The sequence below is a fragment of the Caloenas nicobarica genome, chromosome 1, assembly GCF_036013445.1.
Source record: "Caloenas nicobarica isolate bCalNic1 chromosome 1, bCalNic1.hap1, whole genome shotgun sequence".
Lineage (NCBI taxonomy): Eukaryota > Metazoa > Chordata > Aves > Columbiformes > Columbidae > Caloenas > Caloenas nicobarica.
This window is the reverse complement of record NC_088245.1, coordinates 120,288,548-120,316,165: the sequence shown is the minus strand read 5'-3', so window position 1 is coordinate 120,316,165 and position 27,618 is coordinate 120,288,548. Positions and strand designations below refer to the sequence as shown.

Genomic DNA, 27,618 nt, shown 5'->3' with positions numbered 1-27,618 from the left:
AAGCAATCTATTTTCTTCAGTAGAAAAAGTATACAACAGGTAGAAATACTATATACACAGTATATCAGTCTAGTCATCAGCTCCTCCAAACATTGTTTTGCAAATTGGTATAATGGTGTTAGAATATACCATCCAGTTACAGTCCAGTATGAATTTTAGCTTTTGATTTTTGCATTTAAGACAAAACACTGAGCACCTAGTTCAGATTACAGATCTCAGCATACATACAAGGTAGTACTGTATATGAAAATACAAGTGTTAAGCTTTTACTTCTGCTTATGTATTTTTGGGATCCTGCCTTGTTAATAAGTCTGCCTTATCAATTTTGAGTACGTGGAAATCTGTAATCAATGTCTCCGTTAAACGTTGTACCTTCTGACACTGAAATGTTATTATCTATATCTTGAAAAGCCGTTTCCTTGCATTAATTTCAAGCAGATTTGTGTTGTGTTTATTTTACACTGGAGGCTTTCAGCCCAAAATATAGATCACTGCAACAAACCAGGAATCTATGGCTTTTTTTTTTTCTTTTTGGAGGAAAATAAAAAAGCAGGATGTTAGTTCTTAAATTAGTTTGGCACATCAAAAAAAAGCAGGGGGGGAAACCCACAAGCTGCATCCTTCTCTTACAACATCCTCAGGGAGGGAATGCCAATATACAGCCAGGGCAGGCACATGCAGAATGGCTGATACAAACCACAGCATGGCAGACTCCAGCTCTCAGCCTTACGTCTGGCCTTAGTCCATGTGCGCTCTCCCTCGCACAATCAAACACAAGTAGCTTCTGCTGGTTGCACCTCAGTCCATCAGCTGACACCGCTGATGAGCAGGTCACTGCACAACTAGAGCAGGCCTTCACGAGTCAAGCTCCAGCAGCCTTCTCACACCAGGTAGCAAGTTCTGTACCTTTTGCTTAAGTCTCACGTAACAACACAGCAACCGAGCTCTTACTGCTCTGCTGAGTGAGCTGCAGCAGGGTCTGACAAGTGGGCCTTTGCACATCAGCATGCACCCCATGCTTCAGAAGAACCTCAACTGTTTTTGTGTGCCCTCCTCGTGCAGCCAGATGAAGAGCTGTCAACCCTTCGCTGTCAGAAACATTGATATTTTCTGAACTGACAAGTTCTTCTACTACTTCAGAGTGCCCGTTTTCTGCAGCGAGATGTAATGCTGTCCTATTTAAAGGGCCTCTGGCTAGAACATTGGCGCTTTCATCTATCAGCAACTTTGTGGTTGCTAAATGGCCACTGCGAGATGCCAAGTGCAGAGCGGTGTATCCTTCCGCTGTTGCTGCCTCAATGTCTGCACCATGTTTAAGGAGCAGCCTCGACGTGCTCGTGTGGCCAGTTTCGGCAGCTATGTGGAGAGCAGTCTGCAAGAGCACATTCTGGATGTTGACATTGGACTCCAGGTCTATGAGAAGGCGAGCGACACGGTAATGTCCTCGTTGAGCGGCCAAGTGTAGCGAGGTCCTTCCATCCACGGTCTGCACATTCACATTGGCACCCTGTTGTTTGGCCAGAAGCTTTACAATGGGGAGATGACCTTGCCAGGCAGCATAGTGCAGTGGCACCCAGTCATCCTTTCCTTTGATGTTCACATTAACGCCTCTTCTCAGCAAGATCCGCACAATATTCTCTTGGCCATACTGACAGGCTATGTGGATGGGAGCTCTGCCTTCAAAATCTACCTCATTTAAGGATGCATTCTTATCAAGGAGCATTTTGGTGCTGAAATCATCCCCGTTTTGGGCAGCAAAGTGAAGAGCAGTCCATTGATCCTCATCTTTGGCATTAACGTTGATTTTCCTAGCCATTATCAGCTCCACAATGCTTTTAAATTTCTTCTCAATGGCTATGTGAAGAGGGGTGGATCCTTTCTTGTTGGTGAGGTTAGGGTTAGCGTTGTACAGGAGAAGCCATTTGACACATTCTTCTTGACCAGCTTCAACAGCCAAGTGCAAAAGACTGGAGTTCCCATCTAAAACAATATCAACATCTTGAGGCTGGAGGATCTTCATTAGCTTGCTGGTATCTCCAGATAAAATGGCCTCTGTTAGCTTCCTCTTCTGTATGTCTGTAGTACCAATATCTAGATGGATACAAGGAATAATTTTATTATGAGGCTGGTGAAACACTGGCAGTTTGCCCCATCCCTGGAGACATCCCAGGCCAGGCTGGACGGGGTTCTAAGCAACCTGATCTAGTTGAAGATGTCCCTGCTCATGGCAGGGGGGTTGGACTAGATGACCATTAATGGTCCTTTCCAACTCAAACTATTCTATTGTTCTACGCAAGAGGCTATCACAGTTCTGATACCCAAACCTTACTTGCCCATGACTAACATATCTTGTCACTTCAGCAATGACTTGACTGCAAAGAAATCCTCCCTCCACATCGCCCATAGTAGTTTCAAAACAATTTCAGGTCAGATTTGGAGCCCCACTTATTCTGTTTGTTGTGAAACGAAGAACAATGGGATGCTGTGATTGATCTCCCTGCACTAAGCATTGATTGCCTAATTGGAAAATAGATGCCCATTTTTTGCAGCACTAGATTGAAAAGGGAGGGGCACGTATGCAACAGCAGAGGTCTTTATTACAATGTTCATGGGGCTGCTGAGAAGGTGGCTTGAGTCTTCTCAGAAAAAAAAAAAAAAGGTGCTCCGACTTGGGCTCAGTGTAACTGAAAAGGCCACAAACTCAGCTGACCTGACTGGACTCTGGCTTTAGTCCTGCTTCGAGCAGGACACTGGACTAGATGACCTCCCTTCCAACCAACCTTTACATGACTGGTTCGATAATCACTTCGGTGATAATTCAGGTCATTTCTTTTCAAAAGTAAATGAGATTTATTATTTCTTATTAGATCATGTTTGGGAACCACCTCTTTTTTTTTTTTTTTAAGAACTACCTCCAGTAAAGAAATTTGTAGTGCTGACAGCAAGAGAAAGCAAGGACAACAGTGATCTCCTGACCATTACCTGAATTCTCCCTTTCAAAGGAAAGGGAAAGGGAGCCTCTTGATGAAAAAGCTGAATCTACAGACGAAACTCCTGAAAGCCGTTTGTCACTGGAGGCAAGTTTGGACTCAGAAGAGCTGCGGCTGAGATCCTCAGGGCCTTCCATAGTCTGTGAAATCCCCGAATCCAGCTGGGACAACAACTCTGAGAGACTGTAATCCTTAACTGACGGTAGAGCAGGCTCCTGTTTTGGCTGCGATAATGCACACATCACCTTCAAGAGAAGCACACAAGCATTTTAGAAATGCCTCTAAAGTAAACCAAGCATGAGGCCCTACAGGAAGAAACATAAGCTGGTTAGTTTGCAGGTAGCCTTTAAGCACTGTTCCTACTTAATGAAGCATATGAATAAGGTCACTGAAAATTTTCAGATGCAGGAGAGTGGCTTTCATCAGTACCCACACAGTCACTAAAGCTGCATGGCTCTTCTGTCTACAGCATTTTTTAAGATCAGTCACATCCACATAGATCCAGCCTTTATTTCCTAACTGTCCTGCTCTCCCTCAACACTCAGTCCTGAGCAGGTCCATCATCTGCTGTCACTTTTGCATTCTAGTCCTTCACCAAGACCCACTTCTATTAGGCAAGAAGGTGCTCAAGAGCAGCAAAGAGAAGGTTGCTTGGGAAGTTACAGGTCACAAAACCTAGTGCACTTCAACTAGAGACAGAAAGAGAAAATACCTCAGGCTGCTGCTCTGGGGAATTCTTGGTGTCCAGGTCCTGAGTTACTGTCTCTCTTGTTTCATCTTCTGGCTTTTCACAAAGGGCCTCTGTTTCTGAAGTGATTTCTTTGAAGAAAGCAAGAGAAGGTTTTGGTTTTTGTTTTAACAGGAAACTTTTCTGAGATGCCCTGCTGCCTTTCTCTATCATTAGAGCTTAACAGCTTTGAGATACTGTGGGAGACTTAAATTTTGACTATTCCATCCACCACCTCATCAGTAGGTACAAGAGTGTAGCAAAGCAAGAAGTGCATAGGGCTGACTGAAGAATTCATTTGCACATTCAGACCAGGCTGATGTTACATGGTGGCTACGCTGAAGGACTGTGAAATGGGAACCAGTCTACTGCTGACAGACTTAGACATCAGTTTTTAAAAAGATGGGATCCCTCTTTCCTTCAGCCCCTGTATCTTGTTTCATCAAGAAGAGAAGGAAGAGGCAAATCTCACCCATTAAAGCTAAATGAAGCTACGTGGAGATAGCACTTGCTATATCCTTCTGCAAATTTGAATTCGTAACAGGTGCTTTGGGCAAGTTCAAACCTTTCACCAGACTTGCCTTTTATTGGCAGAGAAATGACAGAATAAATTGTTTTGTTACAAGAAAGCAATTCAGTTTCTCACCATACAACAGTAAGTTTCAAGAACCAGGGCCTTTTATATGGTGAAAGCCACACCAACTCCAGAAGGGCATATGATACACACAATCAGAAATGAAGATGATTTCTGGCTAAATGTATTAACTGGTTCAGTACAGGTCTTATTCCTGACATGTTTACATAACATGGTCATGGTCAGACTTGTCCCCAGATAATCCCTTCCTCCACAAATGAATAAGTGGCCTGTACCATTGTCTCTACCATACAACGTGCTCTATTTATTCTCACAGAGGTTCACAGCATTTACTCCAAGATTAAGAGAGTCCTGAGCAATAACGTGACTCATAGAATAAATGGGCAGCCAAGTTACAAAGAAATCTTACCTTGAAATGTTGGCCGTTCACCAGGATCATCTTGCCAACATTTTTGCATCAGTTTGATCAAGTTATTACATGAATGAGGTCTGGATTTGGAAACAGCAGGTAGCTCTGGGCGGTGGCCTTTAACTACTTTTACCATAATATGTAAAATGTTATTTTCCTCTGTAAAGCAAAAGCACACAAGTTAAGATCCCCCAGCAAAAGGAATTCTTTCTCTTTTGTCTAAGAGTATTAACAGTGTGTTAGGCTGAAACTTTGTTTTCATGCATTTTTTTCTATACTTAGAATGCTTTCTTTTAACAGGGAAGAAGAAGTTGGTCTTATTTTCCCACAATAAAATAATCAATGCAGTAACAGCTACTTCCCATGTATCAGTTAAAAACAATTGTCAGTGAGTGACTGTGTTCTTTTTCCACCCGTAAAAGACTCAAACAGCTCTTTGCTGCATCTCTTTGGATATCCATATCTGCTGTAAGAAAACTGAACCCAGCGCTTATATAGATTAGGTACCTGAACTTTTCATAAAGGTGAAGGAAGAACACAAATCAAGCAGCGTAGTAATGTGGCTCTTGACTCTGAAGTCAACCATTGGGCTAAATGGGTTCTCTCACTCGGAGGAAAATTAATAGTACACTGGAACCTGTTCGAACATGTTTGCTATACATAGGCTAGTCACACACAGGAAAAGTCATAAAGAATAAATAGCTGCCTGTTGATCGGTACATTTACTGTGTGGTGGAACAAGGCTTATTCTCACAGACAGCTCTTTTTTTTTTTTTTTTTTTCTTTTAAAAGAGCAAATCTGTACCCACAATCTACAAATAAACTACAGGACCTCTCTACAGAGAAGCTGTTTCTGAAAACAGTGCAGTTGGCTGCCAGCTGGCTTTGCTCTGCGCTGTTCCTCCTTGGCCGCAAACATGTCAGACGTCTGCCCAGGCCACACACTCATCCGGATCTGTACAGCAAACTCCAGCAGAAGCAAAAAGGTGCAAACTAGGCCCCCCTGCAGCAATATGGGTTCTGCTTTCACAGTGTAGGAGAAAGAAGGACTTGCATTTGTGATCAGAATTTGAGAGCTTAAAAGTGTCTACCATGCAAGACTGTAGGAATTTGGAGGACGTGCACATAATCTGGGGCCTGTGGGGCAGGAAGCGTGCTTATCAACAAGAGAAAGGAAAAAAATTCAAACACAAGCCACAAGACATCAGACTTACCTGCAAAAGGCTTCTTCTGTGTAAGCACTCCCCAAACCACGATGGAAAAGCTACAAATAAATGCAAAAAAATTATTTCCAGAAAAGCTTTTTTGTAAAACAAACAAACAAACCAACACCACACAAAACAAAAAACTCCAAAACCTCACAGAAATATAAATTATTTTCCCAAGTTCTCTTTCCTTGTCCTTCACTTCTGCATCTAATTCGGCTGATGAACACATACAGCAAGATGCAGCCACAAACCCCAATTTGAAAGTCTAGTTTTTGCAGGGAGGAACCTTAGGCAGCAAACACAGGGACTTGCTGGAGGCCGTTGAGTTTTTGGTGACATTTACCAACTACTCCATACAAACACTGACAAAATCAGAGAGCAGCAAAGTATTGCTGTAGATTTTATAGAACACTTCTACCCTGCAAGGCAACTTTAAAGAAATACATTCCATTTAGAATATAACATCTTTTAATCTACAGCTATGATTTCCTTTTCCTAATTACCTTACTATGAAAGAAGAACCAAAGACCTAGTGATGAAATCCACTGAAGATAACTAAGAATTTTGTCACAGACTCGAAAAGTAGGTCAGGATGTACCTTTTGATGGGGAAATTAAAGGTGGGCAGAGTGCTTCCCATGCCAGCTACTAATAAATGTTACTTTGACTTACATTCAAGACCCAGGAACAGCTGCAGTTTGTTAAAAGACCTCTACCCTATAAAAACTTTGCAAAAAGCAAAGCAAAAGTGACCCTTTTCGAGATGAGGCTCAAACTAGCTTGAGGGATTCCATGTTCAATTAGGTTTTATAACCAGAAAAAGAGGGCTCATTTTACAGTATTACTTAAAGTGCTTTCAAGTGTTTTCATAGTTAACTGACCTGTACACATCATGTTTGGTGTCAAAACACCTGTTTTTCTCTTTGATGCGCTCTGGAGGAAGGTATGCAATTGTGCCACATAAGCCGTCCATGCTGATGTCATGGGAATGGGATAAGCCATTGCACTTTGCAAGTCCGAAGTCAGAAATCTGCAAAAAATGGAAGAGGAAGAGGGGAAGAGAAATGCATGCTACCATTAGACTTCAGAGGTGTTAACAAAAAATTTTCTGTGAAGAACAATAGATATAGCAGGATGACCTAACAAAATATAGCGAGCTGCTGTTCAGAAATACTAAGCTAAGGAAAACATCTCTGGAAACATTACACTGTAGTAGGCTTTTCTTTATGGTTAAGCTAAAAAAAAGACAAAAAAACCCAAAAAGCAAGCAGCTTTTTGCAAGCAGCAACATGTTAGCCCATTACATAGCAAACACAACAGTCAAGACTATTTATTGTAATTTAAAACCAGTCAAATTTAGCTAGTGCAAACTACTTTAATGTAATTATTGGTCCTGCCACCCCCTTTGCCTATGTAACCTCACTTTGTATGCTACGTTTAAGTGTTCTGAGCACCTGTTTTCAGACCATGAGCTCTCCAATGAGTGCAAGAGAATTCCTCTTTCAGATATTGCCGTTATACTGGCCATGCCAACAAGGACTAAGCCTGACACCAGAGGCACCCGGTGTTAAAAAAACCCAAAGCAAAACACACACACATCAAAACCCCACACAGGGAATCCTTTTTGGCAACTAGGAGATACAGCAAGTTGGTGCAGTGACGCAGTGAGCACAGCTGAAATGAACAAAACAAGTGACAGCAAGTTTATAAAAAGGAAAACACACCTCCACTTTAATTTGAAGTGTCAAACAAATATGCATTCATTTGCTCTCAAAGGCATACCAATCATCAAGCGAGCAGATAGACAAGGAATTTCCTTTGTCTTACTTATTTCCCACTGGTCAAAAATGTCTATTATGCTAAGTGGAGATTTCAAGAAAAGTCAAGTCTTTTTGGACCACTCAGCCCACTGACTTTTGTCTACATGTTAGATAAGATTTCCTCTCCCCCCACCCCCGACTTAAACATTCTTTTTATCTACTAAATACTCAGGTTTTTCAATGACTCATTCCCCTTTTGATCTTCATAGCTTCTCCTTTGAGAAAGTTGTCCCTCAAAACAACAAGCATAATTTTAAAAAAGCTTTTTTTTTTTTTTAATAGGCTCCAACTTTACACTTTCAGAAGTTTCTGTCTAAAGATACCACAAAGCTGGTCCTAACATGCATCCATTACTGGAAAGGGATAAAACTGCTGCCAGCTTCAGCCTCCTGGAGAACAGGCAGCTACAGAGCCATTGGTCTTCGAATTCTCAGAATCTCCCTTTGCCATAAAACAAACGCAACCCACACAGCTTCAGGAAGAACTTCTCCCAGGGACAAAGAGCTCAACAGAGACATTCTCAGGAACTAAGTCCTGTACCCTAGTACACAGGTATATCTAACCCATTGTCCATCTGTATCTTAGATATGTAGGGTAATGTGGGAATGACTTGAGAAGGAAGAAGGAAAAAAAAAAAGGAGGCAAAAAAGCAAAGTTATCTGAAAAATAGCTTCTTGTGCTTGTAGGACTACACTTTCAGAGGGAGATCACTGGCCTCCTCAGCAAGCCAGACACTGGAGCCCAGGAAAGCAATACGTAGTCAAGAAACCCAGGTTTACCAGCCAGCTTACCCTGGGAAGAGCTGAATTGACCGCCCCAGGAAGTGCTGCATGAGTTTGGGCTGCTTAGCGCTCCACGGGAGAACAAAAGCACAACCCCAACATCACACAAGCCCGTGGTGTCAGGTTAATAAACGAACCGACTGCTGCAAGCCTGAACAGATCCAACTTGGCGAAGCACTGCTATCCTTTGATTAATGTGAAGCAGAGGCTTGTATACACCTCAAGAAATCATATGGCATGCAGGCATAATTAAAGTAATACGCCTTCCTCTTTGTCTAAACAATACTGGCTTTCCTACTGTGTAAGTTAAGAAATAAAGATGAAATATAGACAGCACAGTGACACTCCTGTGTTAAAAGCCACCAGCTATGTAGCATGAATCTAAGGCTGGGGCTAAGCACACTAGATAGAAAAGGTCTCAGTCTCAGCCTACAAACCAAGAAACACCTGAGGCACCTATGTGTACCCTCCCCCAGGCTAGCAAGAACTTTGCCTTGTGAACCAACCGTGAAGGACTAGCTTCTATACCAATGAATAGGAAATTCATCTGTAGAGGAGAGCTTCAATCATATCGAATTCTGCAGAAAGTGCTGGAAATTGAAGAATTGTCATCTTCAAGGCTGCAACAAAATAGTAAGATTCTGCAGACAGTTTTTGTGGCTTTTAATAGTTCCTTTAGGGTAAATTTTCCACACTGCATGGTGTATTTAGTCATGCAGTTTCTTTAAACATCAGTGGGAACTGTGCAGTGGGTGGAAGACACAGCCATTTAATTTACCTACTTTGCCTTTAAATTGCTTGCCAGGTACCTCCTTCTGGAACAGCAGGCACTCTTGCTGGTGAAGGTAGCGAAAGCGGAGCAACCCTCCCCTGTTCTTCCTCCGCATCCCCGCTAGCCCTTGCAGCCCACCTTGGGATCTGCCCTGCCCCGCGACCTGACAGAACCCCTAATCTCACTCCTCACATCGGTTATGTCAGGTGGATCCCATCACGCTTCAAAAGCATGCCTAATATCAGCAGAGTTAAGAGGAGACATGGAGGCGACAGACTGCTTCATGCAAAACACGCGGTGAAGAGGTAGGAAGAAAAGAAAAAAAAAAACATTGGCCAAAGCCCACACAGACAGTGGGATTGTTCGTGTTCAGACAGCTCGCCTGGGCTCTGCTCTTTAAAGGTCTGCATGAGAACAAACACGTGAGTAGCAACTGCGGAGGGGAGCCGTGCGTGTTTTTCCTGCCCACTTCCCAGCAACACCTACTTTACCGAGAAATTCCAAGATCTGAAGATAATTTTCTTTTTTTTAGTCTTTTTTTTTTTTTCTTTTTCTTTAGTTTTGTTTGTTTTAAATTGAGTGTACTGTGCACACAGGCCTTTCTCTGCTTCTGTCATTTATGGACATTTCCATTCCAGCTTGTAAAAAACACTCGCTTGCAAAGATTTACATGCTTTATGTATGTCCAGTTTGGGTTTTTTTTTCAAACTTTTATTTTTTTTTAAACCAGCAGATATGCTCACGAAACTACAATGGTTACTAAAGTCAGCTACTCCCAAACACTGCAGCAATCTAGCTCCCAGGAACAACATTGGTGCTTGGAAAGTGCTTTCACTGATGACTCCTGAGAGGCCATCCTGAGGTGTGCATGTAGCTTCTGCTGCTGTATGTCATGTTTCTGCAAATAAGACTCAAGAACCCACTACAACGGACTGAGGGAAAGAGTTCACAAAAATATTCTATTCATCAAATAGGTAACAAAGCCATTGGATTAATTTTTAATCACTGCTGGCATATCTAGTATTTATCTCTGTCCAAAGTCTCAATGCACCTGGATTTTGGGAAAGCCATATTTGTCTATGGGGTTTTCAGGGGGGGGGGGGGGCGGGGCTGATCTTGTTTGTTTGTTTCTCTGAGGGTGGGGGAAAGGCTGGTTGTTTCAATTTTGTTCTTTAAGAAATGCCAGAAATTTTTAAGATAATTATGTGGGTCACAGATTTGGACTACTAAAAATTAGGAATGAAAATTAACTTCAAGTGTAGGTACAAGCAGCATCTGCACTTCAAACATGTCTTCACTCCAGTGTTTATTAATACCCTTCAGTTAGCTACTAGAAGAGGTCTTTCTGAAACAGACTGTATTTTCATCTTTTTCCAACCTGACCTGAAACCTTAACTCCTCAAAAGCTGTTTTGGGTGTGACATTTGTAATATTCCCTGCAGAAGCGGCAGAAACCCAAGCCACTGTCAAATATCAATTTCATCTGTCATAAATCTACATTACCATAACAGGGATCGTCTTGTTCCCTGCCCTGTGCCACCACCATTAGATCAATCAGAGAATTGATCAAGGTGATAACCAGCTTTTTTGTTTGGATTAAAGAGCCACAGAACGACAGCCCTGCATGGAAACCTTGATCAGGTGGGGTGGGAAACAGGGAGAAGGGACACACAAGACAAAGATTCTTCTCATTTCTAGTAACAGGAGAGCATTTGCAGCTGATAAAAAGAAGCGACTGTGTTAACTACATCAGCTTGTCTAATAAAAAGAGACAACCTCTCTTTACCAACCTGGTCTCTGGGTATTACTTTGATCTATACTTAATGACCGACACTAAGAAGTTTTCTGATAAACGAATTTTCTGTATGACTAGGCTGCTTCTAACCCTACACTTTAGAAATTTTGCCACCCCTTCTTCCGGTGAACCAACTGAAGGTGAAGACCTCAGAGGCAACCTGTCCATGTTTAGTAGGATCACAAGCACAGCACGACTCAGCAGCAAACTTCACTTTCTATACTGGTTTAAACTGGAGCACCAGGAAAAATAAAAATAAATAAATAAATAAATAAATAAAGCAACTACAGTCAGCTTAAAGTAGTGCACATATGAGACCAGTTCATCCTGATTCACATCCTTTAAAAGCAAAATCTGGGAGAGGAAAAAGAACTGGTGGGATATGTGTGTGTGCGTGTATATGACAAGATGAGGAGCCGCAAAAAAACAAGCTGAATAAGAGAAACAAGAACTCTCCCCAAATGTATTAAGTTGCAGGCTGACTTCATTTTAAATACCTGAACAAAAACTGACACTCTTAACCATGAGATATTGAAGATAAGAAACCTGGGAAGCAGCAACTGGGTGAGCACATGGGCACGGTAGCTGGCAACAAATTAGGGTAGAGAGATCACTGTATCGCAGGGTGTATTCTCCTACTGAGAGCGCTGCAGAGATCACACTGGCGCAGGGAACAACCAAACTAACAGCCCGAGAGGGCAGCGCTGGAATGTGCTGCTGCTTCCCCAGCAGAAGGTCCCCGCAAGCGACTGCCACATCACAAGGAGCTGAGGGGAGACATCCAGAATGCGCACGGAGGGCAGGAGAGCTGAAGAACGAGTTCGCAAGACGTGGTCCCGTTAAGTAAAAACTAGATGTTAAAAACTAGATGTTAAGCAGCCCATAAGTATCAGAAGGCTGCAGCTACTGAATGCTAGAGAATGGGGCAGGGAGGATCTTGGCACCAAATAGAAGCAACAGGTTGAAGTTAATGAAAAAAAAAAATTCTGATCCTGGCTAGCAAAGACTGTCTGGGTATGGAATAATCCTCCCAAGGAGACCACACTGCTTAAGGCAGCTGAGATGGAGCAGGACACAGACGGGAAGGGAGCTCCCAGCTGAGGCTCCTGCCAGTACCAAGCTCTACCACGGCTTGCAAGTGAGGAGGCATGCAGGTATATAGCCTCCAAAAACCAGCAAAGCCTTATCTTGAGTCACACGTATTATATACATGCATTTAAAAATCACCAAGGAATCCCTCAATATGCCTTTGAAAAAGCTAATGTCTCTCTTTATCCCTGCTCAGGCTAATCCCATCCTCTTAATTATCCTCCCAAGAACAAAATTCAGCACACACTTATGTAACACACATGAGACGGCTTTATGATACGGAGGCACCCACTTGATGATAAGCTCTGTACAACACTGCTGCATTAGTCATCAGCCTCACTTGGGGTTTTTACAGTAAGTGTTGTGCTCGTAAAAGAAGGGTGTGTTTCCATATAACTAACCAGCAATATGGCATAGAAGCATTTCTAATGCACTTGACTGGAAGACTGGCTGTTTCCTGGCTCAAGGGCAAACAGTTATACAAGTCCTCCCTGACTGCAAATTCTTCTTTTGCAGTCTGCAACATCTCTTCGCTCACCTTAGGATTCTGTTAGGGACAGGTCACCTACTAAATTAACACTAACTTTTAAAGAGTAAAAACACTTCAATGATCAGCTCCATTAGCCTTCCAGCAAGAAAATGTACATTAAATCAAGCTGCAGGGTCTGAAATTTAATTACAAGTTTCACATCACACAAAAAGAAGGTTTGGGGCCACATTTTTAAAGTGAAGGCACCTCACAGAATATGTACATCTCTTATTTTGCATATAGGTTCCTATGTCTGCTTTGCTGCTTGGAGGAGTTTCCAAGATGCCTGCAGATGCAAAAGACTGTTGGCTGGAAGAAGGTTTGGATTAGACCAGTCTTTTCTGAACTTAATGGAAATGGCCAGAAGACCTTCATGTGTTTCACAGAGTGAGTAGCGACAGTTTAGGGACGTCAACAATGACCTCACCAGCAACATTTATTTGTACATTTTGCACTTTGCCCCCTTGTATTTCATCACCACCCAGATACAGGCTATACAGTAAGCAGAATATCAGGCAGCATTTCAACCCCCTGAAACAGTGAGAAAAATACAGCCTTCTTATCTCGGCTTGTAGATGAGTCAAGAATTAGGAATTTAAGCAGTTATGCAAGCAAGCACAAACTTTAGGTAAATAAATACTTAGCTAAGGCCTCTCAGCACCAGGGTGTGAGAATATACTTTCCACAGTTCAGATCCTGATGTTTTGGTCATAATACCATGGACTGCCTGTAGATGCCTCCTGTTCCAGAAAGAAAACCTTTCTATGAAGTAAAGCACCAAGATGCCTAGTAAAAAGCTGAGACTGTCACAGGTGTGATTTCGTGAGAGGCAACTGCTTCTTATGGATCCAGTCCTCTCATGACTTCAGAAGAGGTGTTTTAATTTCATTAAAACTTCATTTTTAGAGTGGTCCGGGCCAAAGCTATTTGACCAGTTTGAGGGGGACAGGAAAATGGAGCAGATGAACGATGGCAGTAATTAAAATCTATGACTACTTGTACTGAGTTAATCAGCCAGCCAGCATGATTAATCCTGCAGTTCGAAGGTGAAGAGTTTGGTCACTGACTTGGAAAAAAAAAAAAAAAAACACCACCAGGAAAAAAAATATGTATTTCAGTTTCTTTTTCTTCTCCAGAAGGAAGGATCAGAAAGCAAGCACAACTTCCTTAGTCCAGCTGTCAAAACAGAATGTCTAAAGGGAAGGCCAACAAGTTTTGCTAGTTTATCCTGGAAATGGGTAACAAAAAGAATTTCGTGCTGATACAGCCACAAAAATTGCCTTAAGTGACGTCTGGTATGCATAAGCAGTCAGGACAGAGATACTTCTTCACTGTATATGCTCTGAGCAAATGAAAGAAGAAAATTAGTTGCCTCCAGGAAGGCTTCTCTGGACTTCAGCTGTAAATGAGATTTGGGTATTTAGGGGAGCATACAAAGCCAGAAGGACCTAGACAGAACCAGGTTAGCACTGGAAGCTATGGAATTGGCACAGATAATTTAGAGGTTCACACTATTTTTCTCTCCCTGTTCTCATCTGCGTCATGACTGTACTGCAAGGAAATTTATAGCAGGACCCATTAGGTCTCAAAACCAGAGTTTACTGCATTAGGACCCTCCTAAAATTTCAGGAGAGTTCTCACAAGCTCCCTAACTCAACCTTTATTTATGTACCAAAATGGTGCATAAATCAGATAGACAAGTTTGGGGATTGGACTGACTGGCCTGCTGGGCATTTTTCTAATTCGAAAGGAATGCTGCTGGTTTCTCTCAGGCCTTTGAACTTTGCAGGAGCCATACAGGAATATCCAAAAGTGGGTCCCTGGTAGGGAGTGCCCAATGCGTACCTTGACATGGTAGTGGGCATCAAGCAGGATGTTTGCAGGCTTGAGGTCCAGGTGGAGCAGCGGAGGGGACATGCAGTGCAGGAAGTTCATACCCACGGCTGTCTCGTGGATGATTCGGAAGCGCAATTCCCAGGGCAGAGGTTCAGAAGCCAGGAGCTTTTCCAGAGACCCCGTTTCCATGTATTCCATGACCAAGCCAACAGGCTCCTTACAGATGCCATAAACAGGGAGGATGTAGCGAAACTTTGCCATTTCCATCTTCCTGGCTTCTTCCAATAATTCCATGCGCTCCCTGGGTAGAAGAGAACAGATGGTGAAGGATGGAGTAGCTGTTTCTCCCCCTCCCAGATATGCACAAAATGTTTCTTATGAAGACAAACACCACGTTTCATGCTCATTGCATTCACGACCACGCTACATCTCATCAGGCTGTACTCCAGTCATTTTTCCACATTTACTGACTTTGTTTTATGCTTCTAACGGTGGGCAGCTCACAGCTGCTGAACCACAGGCAAGTTGTACACTTCCAACACTGCAAATATCCCTAGCATAAAGCCCGTCTCCCCGCTTTGATGTTTATGCTGTGCTGTTCAGACTGAGGACAATACATGTAGTGCCCAGATTTACCACTGCTGCAACTCCTTGGGCTAAAGTCATTAACTTTTTGTGAGTCATAAGACTGCGTTAATTAGGAGCGAGCACAGACAGCATTGCTTCAGCGGCCCCGCTGCACGGGCTGCCAGCGCACAAACCCAGGCCTGGGGAGAGGAACCCCTGACACCCACAATTTAGGGGAACAATCTTCTCACTGTAGCTGGGGAGACACAGCAAAAGCCTCCTTGTCCTCAAAACTCAGCCTTGGCAACTCCAACGCTCACTCAGCTCCAGCGGATGCTGAAAATTCCCACCATGCCATTTTTGGTGATGTAACAGGCCCAGCACCTGCACGTGTAATGAGCATCCCTGGGTTGTTTACAGGTCACTTTAGCCTGGCCCTGCAGAGCACCGAGTGTTACTCAGCCCAAGCAGCAGCCTCCCAGGCCAAGACCCTTAATTTCCACACCTTGTGCATGGCCAACCTGCCAGGAGTCGAGTTCAAAAGAGGAAACAGAGGTCCTGTCCCCAGGCCAACTGTGCCCCCATAGAGGAGCCACACACGATGGGTGACGAAACCTTCAGTCCATCCAAAGCTACGTTATTAGTGACAATGGGCAGTACCCAGAGCAGCTTTGGGCCACCGGTACTGATGCATTACTGTTGCTTCCACCCACCAGTTCACAACAGAGGACACAGGGAGGTCACATAGATAATATTCCCTGAACAAACCCTCTTTTATTACACTACAGCTCTTGTAATCTACCCAAGGCATGTACACTGTATAATGAAGAACAGTACCTGACGTAATAGGACAAAGCTTTAACACAGACCCCTAGTAAAGAAAGAAAAGAAAAAAAAAAACTTTGCTTTGACATGCTCCTGCCCCACCCAAGCATTTTGAGATGACCAGCTCTCCTGGAAGACATCAGGGTTTATATACAAAGCTCAGCAAGCCACACTCACAGCAGCCACAACAACTGACAGAAGAAAGATGCTCATACCCCTCTGCAAGGGAGAAAGCTCCGTGTTGCCTGCCCTCTTTGCCAGACCCCAACAGCTCTGAAAAACACCTGGGGACTGATCCTGATCTGGTCACAGTTTGTGCCCTGTGCCGCTAACAAATTATACCGTCTCCCACCACTATCTGCTCAAACTTCCCTTTTAAAACAAAACAAAACAAAAATCTGACATCAGCTAGAAGCACTCTCATGGTTCTTAAAAGAGAAACACCAAGTCCAACCTTAACGCTGTTAAGTCTCCCCTTCCCATACCATTCCCCCAGTGCCTGGGTGACACAGAGGACAGCACACACTACCCACACTGAAGCTCAGCCTGCAAGGGACCCTCAGTGCTCCCACGTGGGAGTGATTTCGGGACTTGCCATTTAGCCCTTAGACTCCGCATTAAGACACTCCCATGACCCCATCCATCCCCTTCCCCACCGCTTCGCCTGCTGTGGGAAGCGCAGAGCTGATATTCGCCCAGACAAGGCTGGAAATGCCGTCTGCTGCCTGCTCCTCGCTGGCTGTAGCAGCCTACAATAACCCCACGCAGTTCACATTTCACACTAGGGGCGAGTCTAGCCTAGCAAGAAGAAGCAGACCTATTTCAGAGGCAAAATCAGGCTGAAAAAAGGTTTAAGAGGGACATACACACTGGGAGTTTAAAGAAAAAAAAAAAAAAAGAAAAAAAGAAAGAGAGAAAAAAGATAAGGGAAATCTTTTCTCTCTATTAACCATGTTGGCTCCTGCTGCTCTCTACAGCAACTTTCTTGTGAAATAATTGCCTTTGTAGACAAGTACCCAGTTTGCTCTTTGGCAGCTGGAAGGGAGCGCCTATGAATAACACAACCAACTCCTTGCCCCCAAGCCACATGCATAGCCAGCATAATTCACCAGGCTTCAGCAGGCTGAGCTCTGGAGTCAGGGATGTAAAATACCTGTCTGAGCCCTCCAAGGCAAGGCAAGAACCCAGCAACAGCTAAAGCCTAACAAGAACCACTAGAATCCAAGGGACAGAGTTCCCGGGCTAATGACAGCCTCAGAGAGCATTACCAATATCACAGAGATCGGCTGCTCGAAATGGGGCATTTTGCCTACAAAGAGAGAACTTCCAATTTTAAAAAAATAAAAATAAAAAAAGGAAAAAAAAAGCTCCCTTTCTGTTTGGACCAAACCCAGTTAGCTGAGTGAATTAACTGACTAATTAACAGACAAGTGCCCTTTATCTAATTTGCCTGTTTAAATAAAACCTCCAAACAACAATTGCCACCTTTAGCATCTTCCCATACCCAGGGTGTTAAAAACTGAATCAGCCAGTGATCTGGTATAGCCCGGGAAATACATGAGTTTTCAAATACAGGTTCTTGTCACTTTCAGAAAACAGAACAGGAAAAGAGACAAAAGAAATAAAGAGAGACAAAATACAACTCAGTCATCAACCAAGTGCTTGAGTGCAACTTGTATTAATTGCACTAACACAAACAGATCGTTTAACTAAGATCTCCTCCATCAGGCAAAGATGAAAGGTCTTTCCCTTAGTGCAAAGTGCTACTGGGGCCCATCACAGTCTTAGTTGTTCTCAACGCACTCATCACTTCAATACACAAATGCCGATGCCGCAACAAAGGATGCTGTAGGTATCCTTCAAGTTCATATTTAACAGATGAAAGTATGGGATGGGGTGGGTTATGATGCTCAGTTACTCCTAGTGCTTAGAAATTATCCTGCACTGTCACCAAGAAACACTTCACTCCAAGGTGGAGGAAAAGAAAAAGCTCCTCACGAGTTTTCTCAGTCAAGAGGCATGAGACAAGCTTCTGTTATAATGGAGTTTCTTATTTAATACCTACACAATTAAAGAGTCAGAGCTATCTTCTCTAAGGACTTTGGCTCCATTCCCCTCCCCCTCCAGTAATTTATCTCAACATAAAGGTAATAAAAGTTAAAATAAGAAAAATTAAAAGCTTGCACACAGGACAGCAGAGCTCATGTAAATGACAGGATGCATACACTTTCACCTGTAACAGTATCAGAAGACAGGGAACACACACATCAAGAGATCTATTAACTGGGTTCAGTGCTAAATAGTATCTCTCTCAGATAAGAAGTCAATGACAGACCAGACATTTTCAAACCAATCAGAAATACTGCATGAATGGGGGACCTCTCACAACCCTGAAACAGCTGTCTGCTTCTGCTCAAAGTCAGACACCAAGTGGAGAGGGCTGCACTCTCTGGATTCTCCTGGAGAGACAAGACACTTACTCCTGCCCACCACCTCACTCCGCAGGGACGAGAGCCCAACCCTTGTACCACAAACCCTGCCACAAGAACAGCAAGAATTACAACTATATCCACATTTGCATGTACCCAATCTTTATGCCCTAAAGATAACACCGTGTTATAAAAATACAACTTTATACTCACAAGGCAGCCCTTCCAGTTTTATATTCCCCTACCACTACCATCACGTTTCCCTAATGGAGTCTAAGGCAGAGCAGTTAAACTCCAGAGAAACTCAAGAAGCCCTGAAAACCTGTAATGAGGCCATTTGTGTGAACCACCTCCAGACACAGGGCAGCCAGTCTTCTCCCAGCCCAGGGGAGATCCAGTCCTGCACAGCCACATTTCTCTCCAGTGCAGAATGCAAGTCACTTCTTTACAAACTGCTGGCAGTGAAGATGGGGTCCACATAAATACAACACCCCATAATTTTTTCAGAGACTCTTGCATCTGCATCATGGCATAAATACAGCTTTAATGACCTTCACACTGCTGATCCTTAGAGAGGAACATGAATGAGAGAAGAATAGAAAGACCACTGCATGGTCAGGGCAGAATACCTTTGGGAAAAAAACCAACCAACCAAACAAAAAAAAAACAACAAAAACCTTCTTTCAGGTTAACACAGATCTCAGCCTTGCTAACAGGTCTCTGCTGCACAGCCCTGGTGCGAGAGGACTGCAGGTTAACCCGGACAGCTAGGCTCACCTTTACTCTTCAAGGAGCACAAGGTGAGTATTAAGTTGTACCTACACATCCAGAGACCACCAGAACAGATGTTCATTCACCTTCATCACCTAAATAAATGCAGCATCTGCTAACAGCAAGGCATTTCTAAAACCTCCTGAATTTCTAAATTCTACTCCATTCCTAAATTCAGGTCCTGCAGAGGGAGGTACTTGCAGGTCTTTGCTCATTTTCTATTTTCCAATCAGGAAGGCAGACCTTTCCACCTCCGCACGCTGTAGTCACCCCCACGGGCTGACACCTCCAGCAAAGAGCCCTCTCTGGGAGCCGTTACATCGTTCATACTCCTTAAAGTCTGCACATTCTGTTCAGCTATGAGAAACCCACAAAGGCTTCCAGGTTGTCCCCCGAGCTCACTGTCCTTTTTCTCTGGACCATATCTCCGTTCTGGCCAACGGCAGTAAAGAGAAAAGACTTTGGGCCCTCCACTGCAAGTCCTGGGGGAGAGGCTCCCCCACCTTTCTGGGTCACCCTCTCTTTTCTTGAGGCTTACACTGAACTTTCCCATTTCAGGAACATCGTGAGTCACATGCGGGAAATGTGATCTCAGGAGAAAGAAAGTGGGAGCAAATAAGGTGTTAGGAACGGAATTTGGCTTGATCGCCTGAGAGGGCTTAGGCTTCAAGGGAAAAACACTTCTGGCTGTACATTCAGTTTTTCTTCTGCTTGAGGCCCCTTGGCTCTATGCTGTGATAATTGCCAAGGGAATTACTTCAAATCTCTTACTGTCTGCAGAAACACAGTAAGAGAGACTACAGAGTATTACCACCACCGAGTCATTACAAACGGGGTTTTAATGTGGTACCATATAAATAAATAACAAAAAAAGTCCCTATGTTTTTCAGTTAATGTTTCAAATACCGCTGATAGTTCTTCTAACTCTGCCGCTTTACAAGATTAAAAAAAAAAATGGCTAGTCGAGTTAATCTCCTGGATTAACAATCTAATTACGCAGGCCTGTTTCAACCTGTGAACTACAGAGGTAGTGTTTTATTATGTCTGTGCCCCCCACCCTGCCATTTCTTAGAAAAGTTTTGGGTGAAAAGTGTCTTTGGGGATTGGGGAGGCAGCGTCACCAGCTACTGAAAAGGGCTTTGTAGAGCAGCCTCGAACCGAAGGAGAAGCATATACAAATTCATCTTAGCCTTGATTTTGCAGGAACAGCCTTTTCAAAGGCCAGGGACCCTCCAACTTACAATTAATGCTCCCCCTAAGCATCCAAAGCACAAATTCTGCAGCAAAACAAATGAATAAGTGTTTCAAAGATTAGACTGTTAAAATTAAACAGGAGCTGCAGAACTCCTACACCCTCAAAGTTCCCAAATTCTAAAAGTGTTTTTTGTTTATGGCACTGCATATTCATATGGTCTCCCCAGTATCTGCACACCTCATAGCTACTGAGGGACAGGTGGTTCTCTATCAACATACAGATTTAGTAGCAACTCTCAAAAGCAATTGTTCAGATTACAATAGGTGGCAGCATCCTTCATCTCTGACTGTAAATAAATTTTGGAGTAAATTTCTAAATGCATTCTTCAAATGAAAAGTATAACAAATGTTCTAGCTTATTTTAAAGAGATGCTTTAATTTTAACTGCAAAATTAGTCAGCTACAATACAATTTTGATTAGAACTCAATGAGCATGATGTCTGATGTCTACTTCAAAGTTTTAATGGTAGGAGGGCTTGCAAGTTAATCCAATAAAACACCCTGTGCAATTTTGAGGTCTTTTCCATTTTACCCACAGGTAGCAGTTACCCTATACATAAACTCTCCCTCTCCCCTTTTAAGCAAGGAACATTTTAATCTTATTTACTATGCTATATAAGCCATGCCTATGGCAAAGTCAGCAATTCAGACAGTGGGCAAGATGCCCCTCTACCCTAGTCATCTTGCAGGAGATGAGCTTACAAACATTTTCTGTCTTGGGCCGATTTTTCCCCTCTTCCTGCAGGAACTGCAACAAGGGAAACCTTTTGTGACCAAACCAACCCACATCTCAAAAAATGAACTGCAGAATCAGCTTATGAGATGGCAGAGGTCCCACAGATCAAGGTGGAGCTGGAAAAGCTCCATGAATGCGACTTGGCCATGTTCACCCCCTTCCACGCAGACACCGACCTGCCAGGAAATCACTACCATCCCTCAAAACAGAAGGATGTTTCCAAAGATGCATAGATCATTGTTTCCAAAGATCTGATAGCCTTCCTTTTCTGGGAAAGGAGAGCCGCACTCGATAGGCCCCCATCATACGCAGACCAAGCGAGAACAGTGTAGTTGACCATCCTCCACTATGGGCCTCAGCTAGTCACAGCGGGCAAGTGAGCTGGAGGGGGTTCTGTCCATGTGGTATCTTTACCTGCAATACAGCTCCACACTGGACTACCCAGCAAGGATTCATCCTGGGCAGACACAGGGAGAAGCAATGGCCCTGAAGTAAAGCTGGAGAACATATTTCCCAGCACGTCTCTTTTCGGCACCCACTCCCGAAAGACAGCACAGCCCACATCCCAACGCCCCCCATGCTGGGCACGCTGCTCACCCCACCAGCATCTACCACACAGGAGTCACAATAAATGCATCTGCAAATGCAAGCCAAAGGGCTGATTTTTCTCAAGGTAGGGAGCTGACTGGAGTGAGACACAACAGGCCTGAGAAGCTCCTGGATTCCATTTGGTATTCCCACACCTCCTGCACTTCCCATTCAGGACTGCCTTCGATGACCTTTGGAGCTGCAGCAGGCGTAAATGCTTCAGCACAAGCCAATACATGCAGGACCAGGGCAGGGCAAAATACTTTCCGAATGGCTCCAAGGAATAGGCAAGAGCTACGCTGCAGCCGTGCGGTGGCTCTCTCCAAGCTGCTACAAGTGGCAAAGCAATGGAGCTTATTCTTTAAGCGAAGCCACCCATTATGCACGATGTAACTAAAGGTGTCAGTCCAGGCTTTGCTTAAGTGTGGCAAAGGCCACGTTTGACTAGGAAATATTTAATTGCGCAGCTCTCCTCGCTGTGTTTAGTCAGACCTTCATACCCGTTGTTGCTGTTGGTAAACAGGGCTGAGATGGGCTGCAAGCTACAGCTCTTCAGCTGTGTCGTCGTGGGGCTGAGTTGCTTTGGTTTGTTCTTTTTCAAGTACATTTCCCAAGATCTGGGCTATATCGCTTGGTTTGTTCCCTAGGCAGGGCTGTAGAGGAGAAGCCCTCAGTCGCCCCGAGGCTCCCCAGCTGTGCGAGCCCCGGGGCGACTGAGGGCTCCGGGGTGCCTGGAGAGGGTCGCTGCTGCGGGTAGAGCCGCTTTCCCCCGTTCCCTCCCTCCCCATCACTTCTTACTTCTCGTCCACATGGAGGCTGGGCGAACACTTGATGGCGAGCCAGGTCTTCCAGTGGAGGTGGCGCACCTTGTACACCTGCCCGAACCCCCCCGAGCCGATCTTCTCCCAGCTGCCGAATTCGCTCTCCTCGAAGGTTTTCAGCAATCCCATGGCCCACGGGGAACCGCTCTCCCGCGCCATCCTGCTGCTGCGGCTGCTCCTCGGCCGCCGCCCGCCCGGCACCGCGGTGCGCAGCGCCGCCGCCGCCGCCGCCGCCCGTCCAGGTGAGTCAGGTGTGACGGGGAGGGGGGGGAACGGGGGTGGCGTCACTTCCTGGGCCGGGCCCGCCCCCCCGTCCCGTTCCGTCACCGCCGCCGCGGGGAGCTGGGCGCTGCGAGCGCGATCGGGGGGCGGTGGTGGCCCGGTCCCGGTTGCCGGTACCCGGGTCCCGCTCCCAGGCGTAGCGCCCTCTTTGGCCCCTCGGAGGCGGCCAGAATGTCCCCAGGGCCCGGGCAACGCTGAATGTCCGGCTCTTGCTTCTTCTGGCACCTACAAAGGACAGACCCCCGCCCTCGGGTGGGCTCTCCGGCGGCCCCTCTTGTCAGCGCGGGGAGCTGGGGCAGGTCCCGGGCGGCAGCAGCCCCGAAGCCCCGCAGTGGGGGTGCAGCACGCGTGTCCTAAAGCTCCTGGGGCCAAAGTGATGGGGCAGGAGGGGAACGCTGTGTGCGCTGTCGAGCTGTGACAATTAAGCTATTAAATAAAGTGGAGGGAAGCACCAGCAGCTGCGTTCCTTCTTTTTTTTCCTAGGCAGGAGCCCCAGCGCGCTGTGTCCCTCCGGCAAAGGAGCACAAACCCTTCATCTGTACATCCTGCTCGGGTCTGAGAGGCTCAGGCCAGCCTGCTCCCGGTGACAGAAGCCAGGGGCTGCCCAGGGACACTCCGAAGGAGTTTTAGGCTCTGGGAAACGGTACAGCCAAGAACTGATGCGTCTCTGGTTTTTAGTTGTCCCTGGGAGCAGGAGCTTTGATGATCCCAGCGGCAGATTTCAGTGTCTAAATCCTCCTGTGGATCTAATTGTAGGTACCACAGGACTCGAACCAATGGATAGAGAGTCTTACTCTGGTACTGACATGCTGCAGTTGGAAGGAAGGAGTCTGCAACCTTTGGTCCATAACGTGACAGCAAAGAGGCTGCTCGATCTGCATCATGACCTTCACACCTATCACATGTCTAAAGGTTAATAAAGCTCGTGTTTGTTTGTTATAATGAATATCAAACTCAAGTTGATTGTTCTAGGCAGTTAGTGTATAATCATTTAATCTCAGCGGTTAGGCAACAGATAGAGGACAATGTGTTTTAAAGCTGGGATAATAGCAGTAGTTAGTCTTGTCTTTGCAAAGCTCCATTTAAAAAGAAATCTATGGAGACATTTAATTACTTTCGGAAGACGTGGGACATCAAGTCTGTTCTCAAGGCTTTATTCCACATAGACTTTTTCATGCTTAATTTATGCCAGATTAAACTAAACAATTGCTTACTCAAAATGAGAACATCTATGTATAAATAAATCAGGAATAAGAAATAGCTGTTTGTAGAGACAAGCCCTTAGGTCACCTGTGTCACCCAACAATACACCTCTATCTGACCTTTTCCTGGCTATCATCCTAACTTGTTCCTTGCTTTGATTTGGGACTTCAGCTGTAACTGGATCAGCGTGGAGAGCTCTCTCAAGGAGCTCCACTTAAGTTGAAGCGATTTGGAGAACAAGGGCCTTGGACACTGTATCTTCTGGAGGTGTGCATGACTTTGTTCCAAATAGCACACCAAATATTTTCTTCTACTAATGATACACTGTCATTCAAACTCCTCTTTCATTGGGAAGATGATAAAAGTTGTAAAACTAAGTGAGTTAGAAGAAACACAAGTTGCACTTGATTGGCAGTTGGGTTTAAGCGAGAAGTACATTGCATACCTTCTGCCTTCACTGTGATTTGAGAATTAATTCAACAAACACCAGCAACAAAGGAGTGAGAGCTCATGACAGAACATTAAAAGAGCTGGTCCAAGAAAATGTTGTCTATTTAAGTGCTTTCAAAAGGACTCGGCCTAAATGAATTTGACATTTAAGATGCTTAGAAAACTGGCTGTCCAGACTCTGAGCTTGTAGTTGGTGAAGTGTAAGAAGGCTGGAAAAGGGCACCAGAAGTGCTTGTCTTCAAGAGGCAGAAAAAGGAGGTGGCTAGGGAACTTCTAGAGCAGTCAGGTCCCTGACTAAAAATAAATAAATAAATACATAAAATATGCTAATAGCTAGCCAGGCTGACAAGCAGTCAATACTAGGTTTATTGAGAACAAATAATGTGAAAGCAACCTAATGCATCTTTTTGCGGCAAGGTAACCAGTCTTGTCTAACTGCTTCTCTCCTGTGCATGTAAGTAGGAAGGGGCATCACAAAGAAAACTCTCTTCTTACTCTGTTTCATTGTCTGGCAGTATTTCTCAGTCCTTTCAGAGAAGAGGATTTAATCCAGTGCTTTAGCCTTTTCTTTTTAGAATGAAAGCCTTATAAATGGCTGCTTGGAGTGTATGCAGTTAACCAGCCTGAAGCTTTAACAGGTTGTAGGGCACCTTTGTCCTGCATGTTAGAGCTAAAATGTTTTACTTCTCTGTTCTGTGGACAGCAGATGGCAACTATGTAATAACTTTAACACTGATACAAAAGAGAACTAATTTGCAACTTGCAACTTTCCAAAAGATAAAACAAATACATGTCTATTCGCCCACTCTGCAAACATTTAAGCTATGTTTAGGTTTTTATACACAAGCAATGCAATACTGCAGCTGGTTTAAGCTGATCTAAAACTCCATTGCCTCTGCAGGAGGCTGCTGTCCCCCATTTGTGTCAGTGCGAGTATTCACACAGTTTTACTCGCACTCATGTGGTTGAACAGTAACTGAATCAGCTCAATGATCTCACTTAAAATAACTCCCTCGGTTAGTTTTCAGACAGATTGGAAAGCTGGCCTGACTTACCAGCTGCTCGTTCATGTCAACAGAAAGGGAGGCGAGTAGGCTGGAAGCAAACTATTTCCGAGGAAGCTGATGAAAGGGGCATAGTTGCACGTCATAGCAGATGCTGGAGTTCCTTGCTAATCTTGTTTAAAGCGCACCCTTCAAACAACTAGAAGTGTGGTGTGGAGGTAGAAATGAGCAGTAGGAAGAAGGTAGGAATTCTTCAACCAACTTTTCCACTGATTTAAAAAAAAAAAAAAAGTACAGTGTAGGTAACCCTACTGAAGCCAACTACATACTCCAGCTGGACTGCTCCTAGTGTCCAGAGTCAGGCATATGTATTAATATTTGCTCTTTCAGAGCTTAAGTTAATGGTAGCTCTGCCTGCTCAGCACCCCAAGAGTCAGTTCCTTCATAAATTGATTTGAATGCACAAAAACAAGCCATGAATTAAAAGGCAGGCTGGGAACCATACTTGGGTCTTCATCAGCATGTTTCTAGTGCTTGTGACGGTGGTAGCTGAACAAATCAGAATACAAGGTAATAAAAATCATGTGGCTTCCTTATAAGGCTGAGAACTCTTCTTCAAAGGCAGAAGACTGAGGCACATAATAATTTGCTGGAGAAGACATAAACTCCTTGCTGTAGAGACAGTAACAGAACATTCTCTGTATTTGATGTGATCTAGTAAGGAAACAACTGGTTGGGGGCTTTAGGAAGGTTTTGCAGATATTGCTTTTAATACATCTTACTTCATGGACTTATATGCCAAAAAACAAATGTGGGCAACCGCTCCTCTCCCAGATGCTACACTTTAAAGCCCATGCAAAAGAAAGCACTGCTTAATGACCCAGTTTGTTAATTTTTTCCAAAAGACAAATACTGTGCTTTTTCATAGCTGCTTTCTTAGAAACTACTGAACTATTTTTGCTAACATTCTTCCTCTGTAAGGATAATAAAAAGCTTTGCTTTCAGGAACTTAATTGACAAGTATTAAACAATCCAAATATTACATATATCTCATTAGCAGTTCTGTTTATGATGGTAGAGAGCCTGCACAAAGTGAAAAAATACACATACTAATTTTTTAAAAAAAGATTAATCACATTCACGTAAACAGTGAGTGACTAACACGGTTGTTTCTGTGGTATTAAGGAAAAGAATGCCTACTTTTAAATTTTCTTTCTCAAACCCCTGAGAACAAAAAAAAGTGTTCTACATGAGTTCCTCAGGCTCCCATCTTGCTCTGCTTCCTGGCAGGCACCATCATTTTAAAGTACATTTTAAGGCACATTTTTTCCACTGTTAGCTGCGCTGCAGGGCACCATCTCTGAGGTCATTATCAAAGGGTTTCTTTTGTCAGCCTGGCAGCTGTCTCCTCCTGCCTCCACAAAGCCAAGGGCTAGTTCGGTCACACTGAAATCCACAAAGGCCCATGGTGCCAGAGCCGCAGTGAGACATTACGCTGGTTCTACAGACTCCAGTGGACCTGCGCCAGTTTACCTTATCGGATGATCTGGCTCCATGAGAACAAGTCCCCAGTGACTCACGTCCACCTCACACCTGCTGTGCATGGGAAGAAGTTGTTTTTCAAGCTGGGTCCCACAAAACCCAGCAAATAATGTCTCATTTATCGTTGAGCTTCTGTCTTCTAGGAGGCACTGGACGAAGTATGTGTTCAATGAAGATACTTGCTTAACATGTACCCCGTGTCACACACTGTGGTGGGACAAAGGGGCAGAGTGTGCCAGAGCATTGGGTCGGCAGGCACATTTCACAGGCACTTCTGTGGGACAGCACTCTGCAGCACTTGCTGGAGAGAAAGCGGCTTCAGAATTGTGTTGAAAAAAATCAGCAGGAACAAAAGTCTAGTTTTCAAAACTGAAGAGATTTACATAGTTATTTTAGTACAAATAACTAGCATTAAAAATTTACAGTTTGGTATCAAAATAAGAGAAGAAGAGCCTCTTTGCACCAAAGTGCTTTCATTCAGATACATATTTTGCTTTGCTTTGTACATGCATACCAGCATCTTGGAGTGCTAATGTAACACTGAAATCTTAATATAAAATTTGAAAAAACTCTGAAGAAACAACTTTGAAATCCA

At 44.1% G+C, this 27,618-nt stretch overlaps 1 protein-coding gene across 2 annotated transcripts; it reads right to left on the bottom strand.

Annotated features, from left to right (window-relative positions):
- RIPK4 (receptor interacting serine/threonine kinase 4) lies at positions 1-27,397 on the bottom strand. Of its 2 annotated transcripts, none has more exons than XM_065655698.1 (8): positions 27,015-27,397; positions 14,561-14,852; positions 6,810-6,958; positions 5,936-5,985; positions 4,722-4,880; positions 3,703-3,809; positions 2,983-3,235; positions 1-2,091 (listed from the first exon to the last, which is right to left on the bottom strand). In XM_065655698.1, exons 1-8 carry the CDS (start codon positions 27,083-27,085, stop codon positions 914-916), a joined length of 2,259 nt encoding a protein of 752 aa, XP_065511770.1. In that variant the 5' UTR covers positions 27,086-27,397; the 3' UTR covers positions 1-913. The 2 variants fall into 2 exon arrangements, with proteins under 2 accessions (XP_065511770.1, XP_065511779.1); XM_065655707.1 differs by lacking the exon at positions 27,015-27,397 and adding an exon at positions 22,520-22,725.
- Between the last annotated feature and the right edge of the window lie 221 nt (positions 27,398-27,618).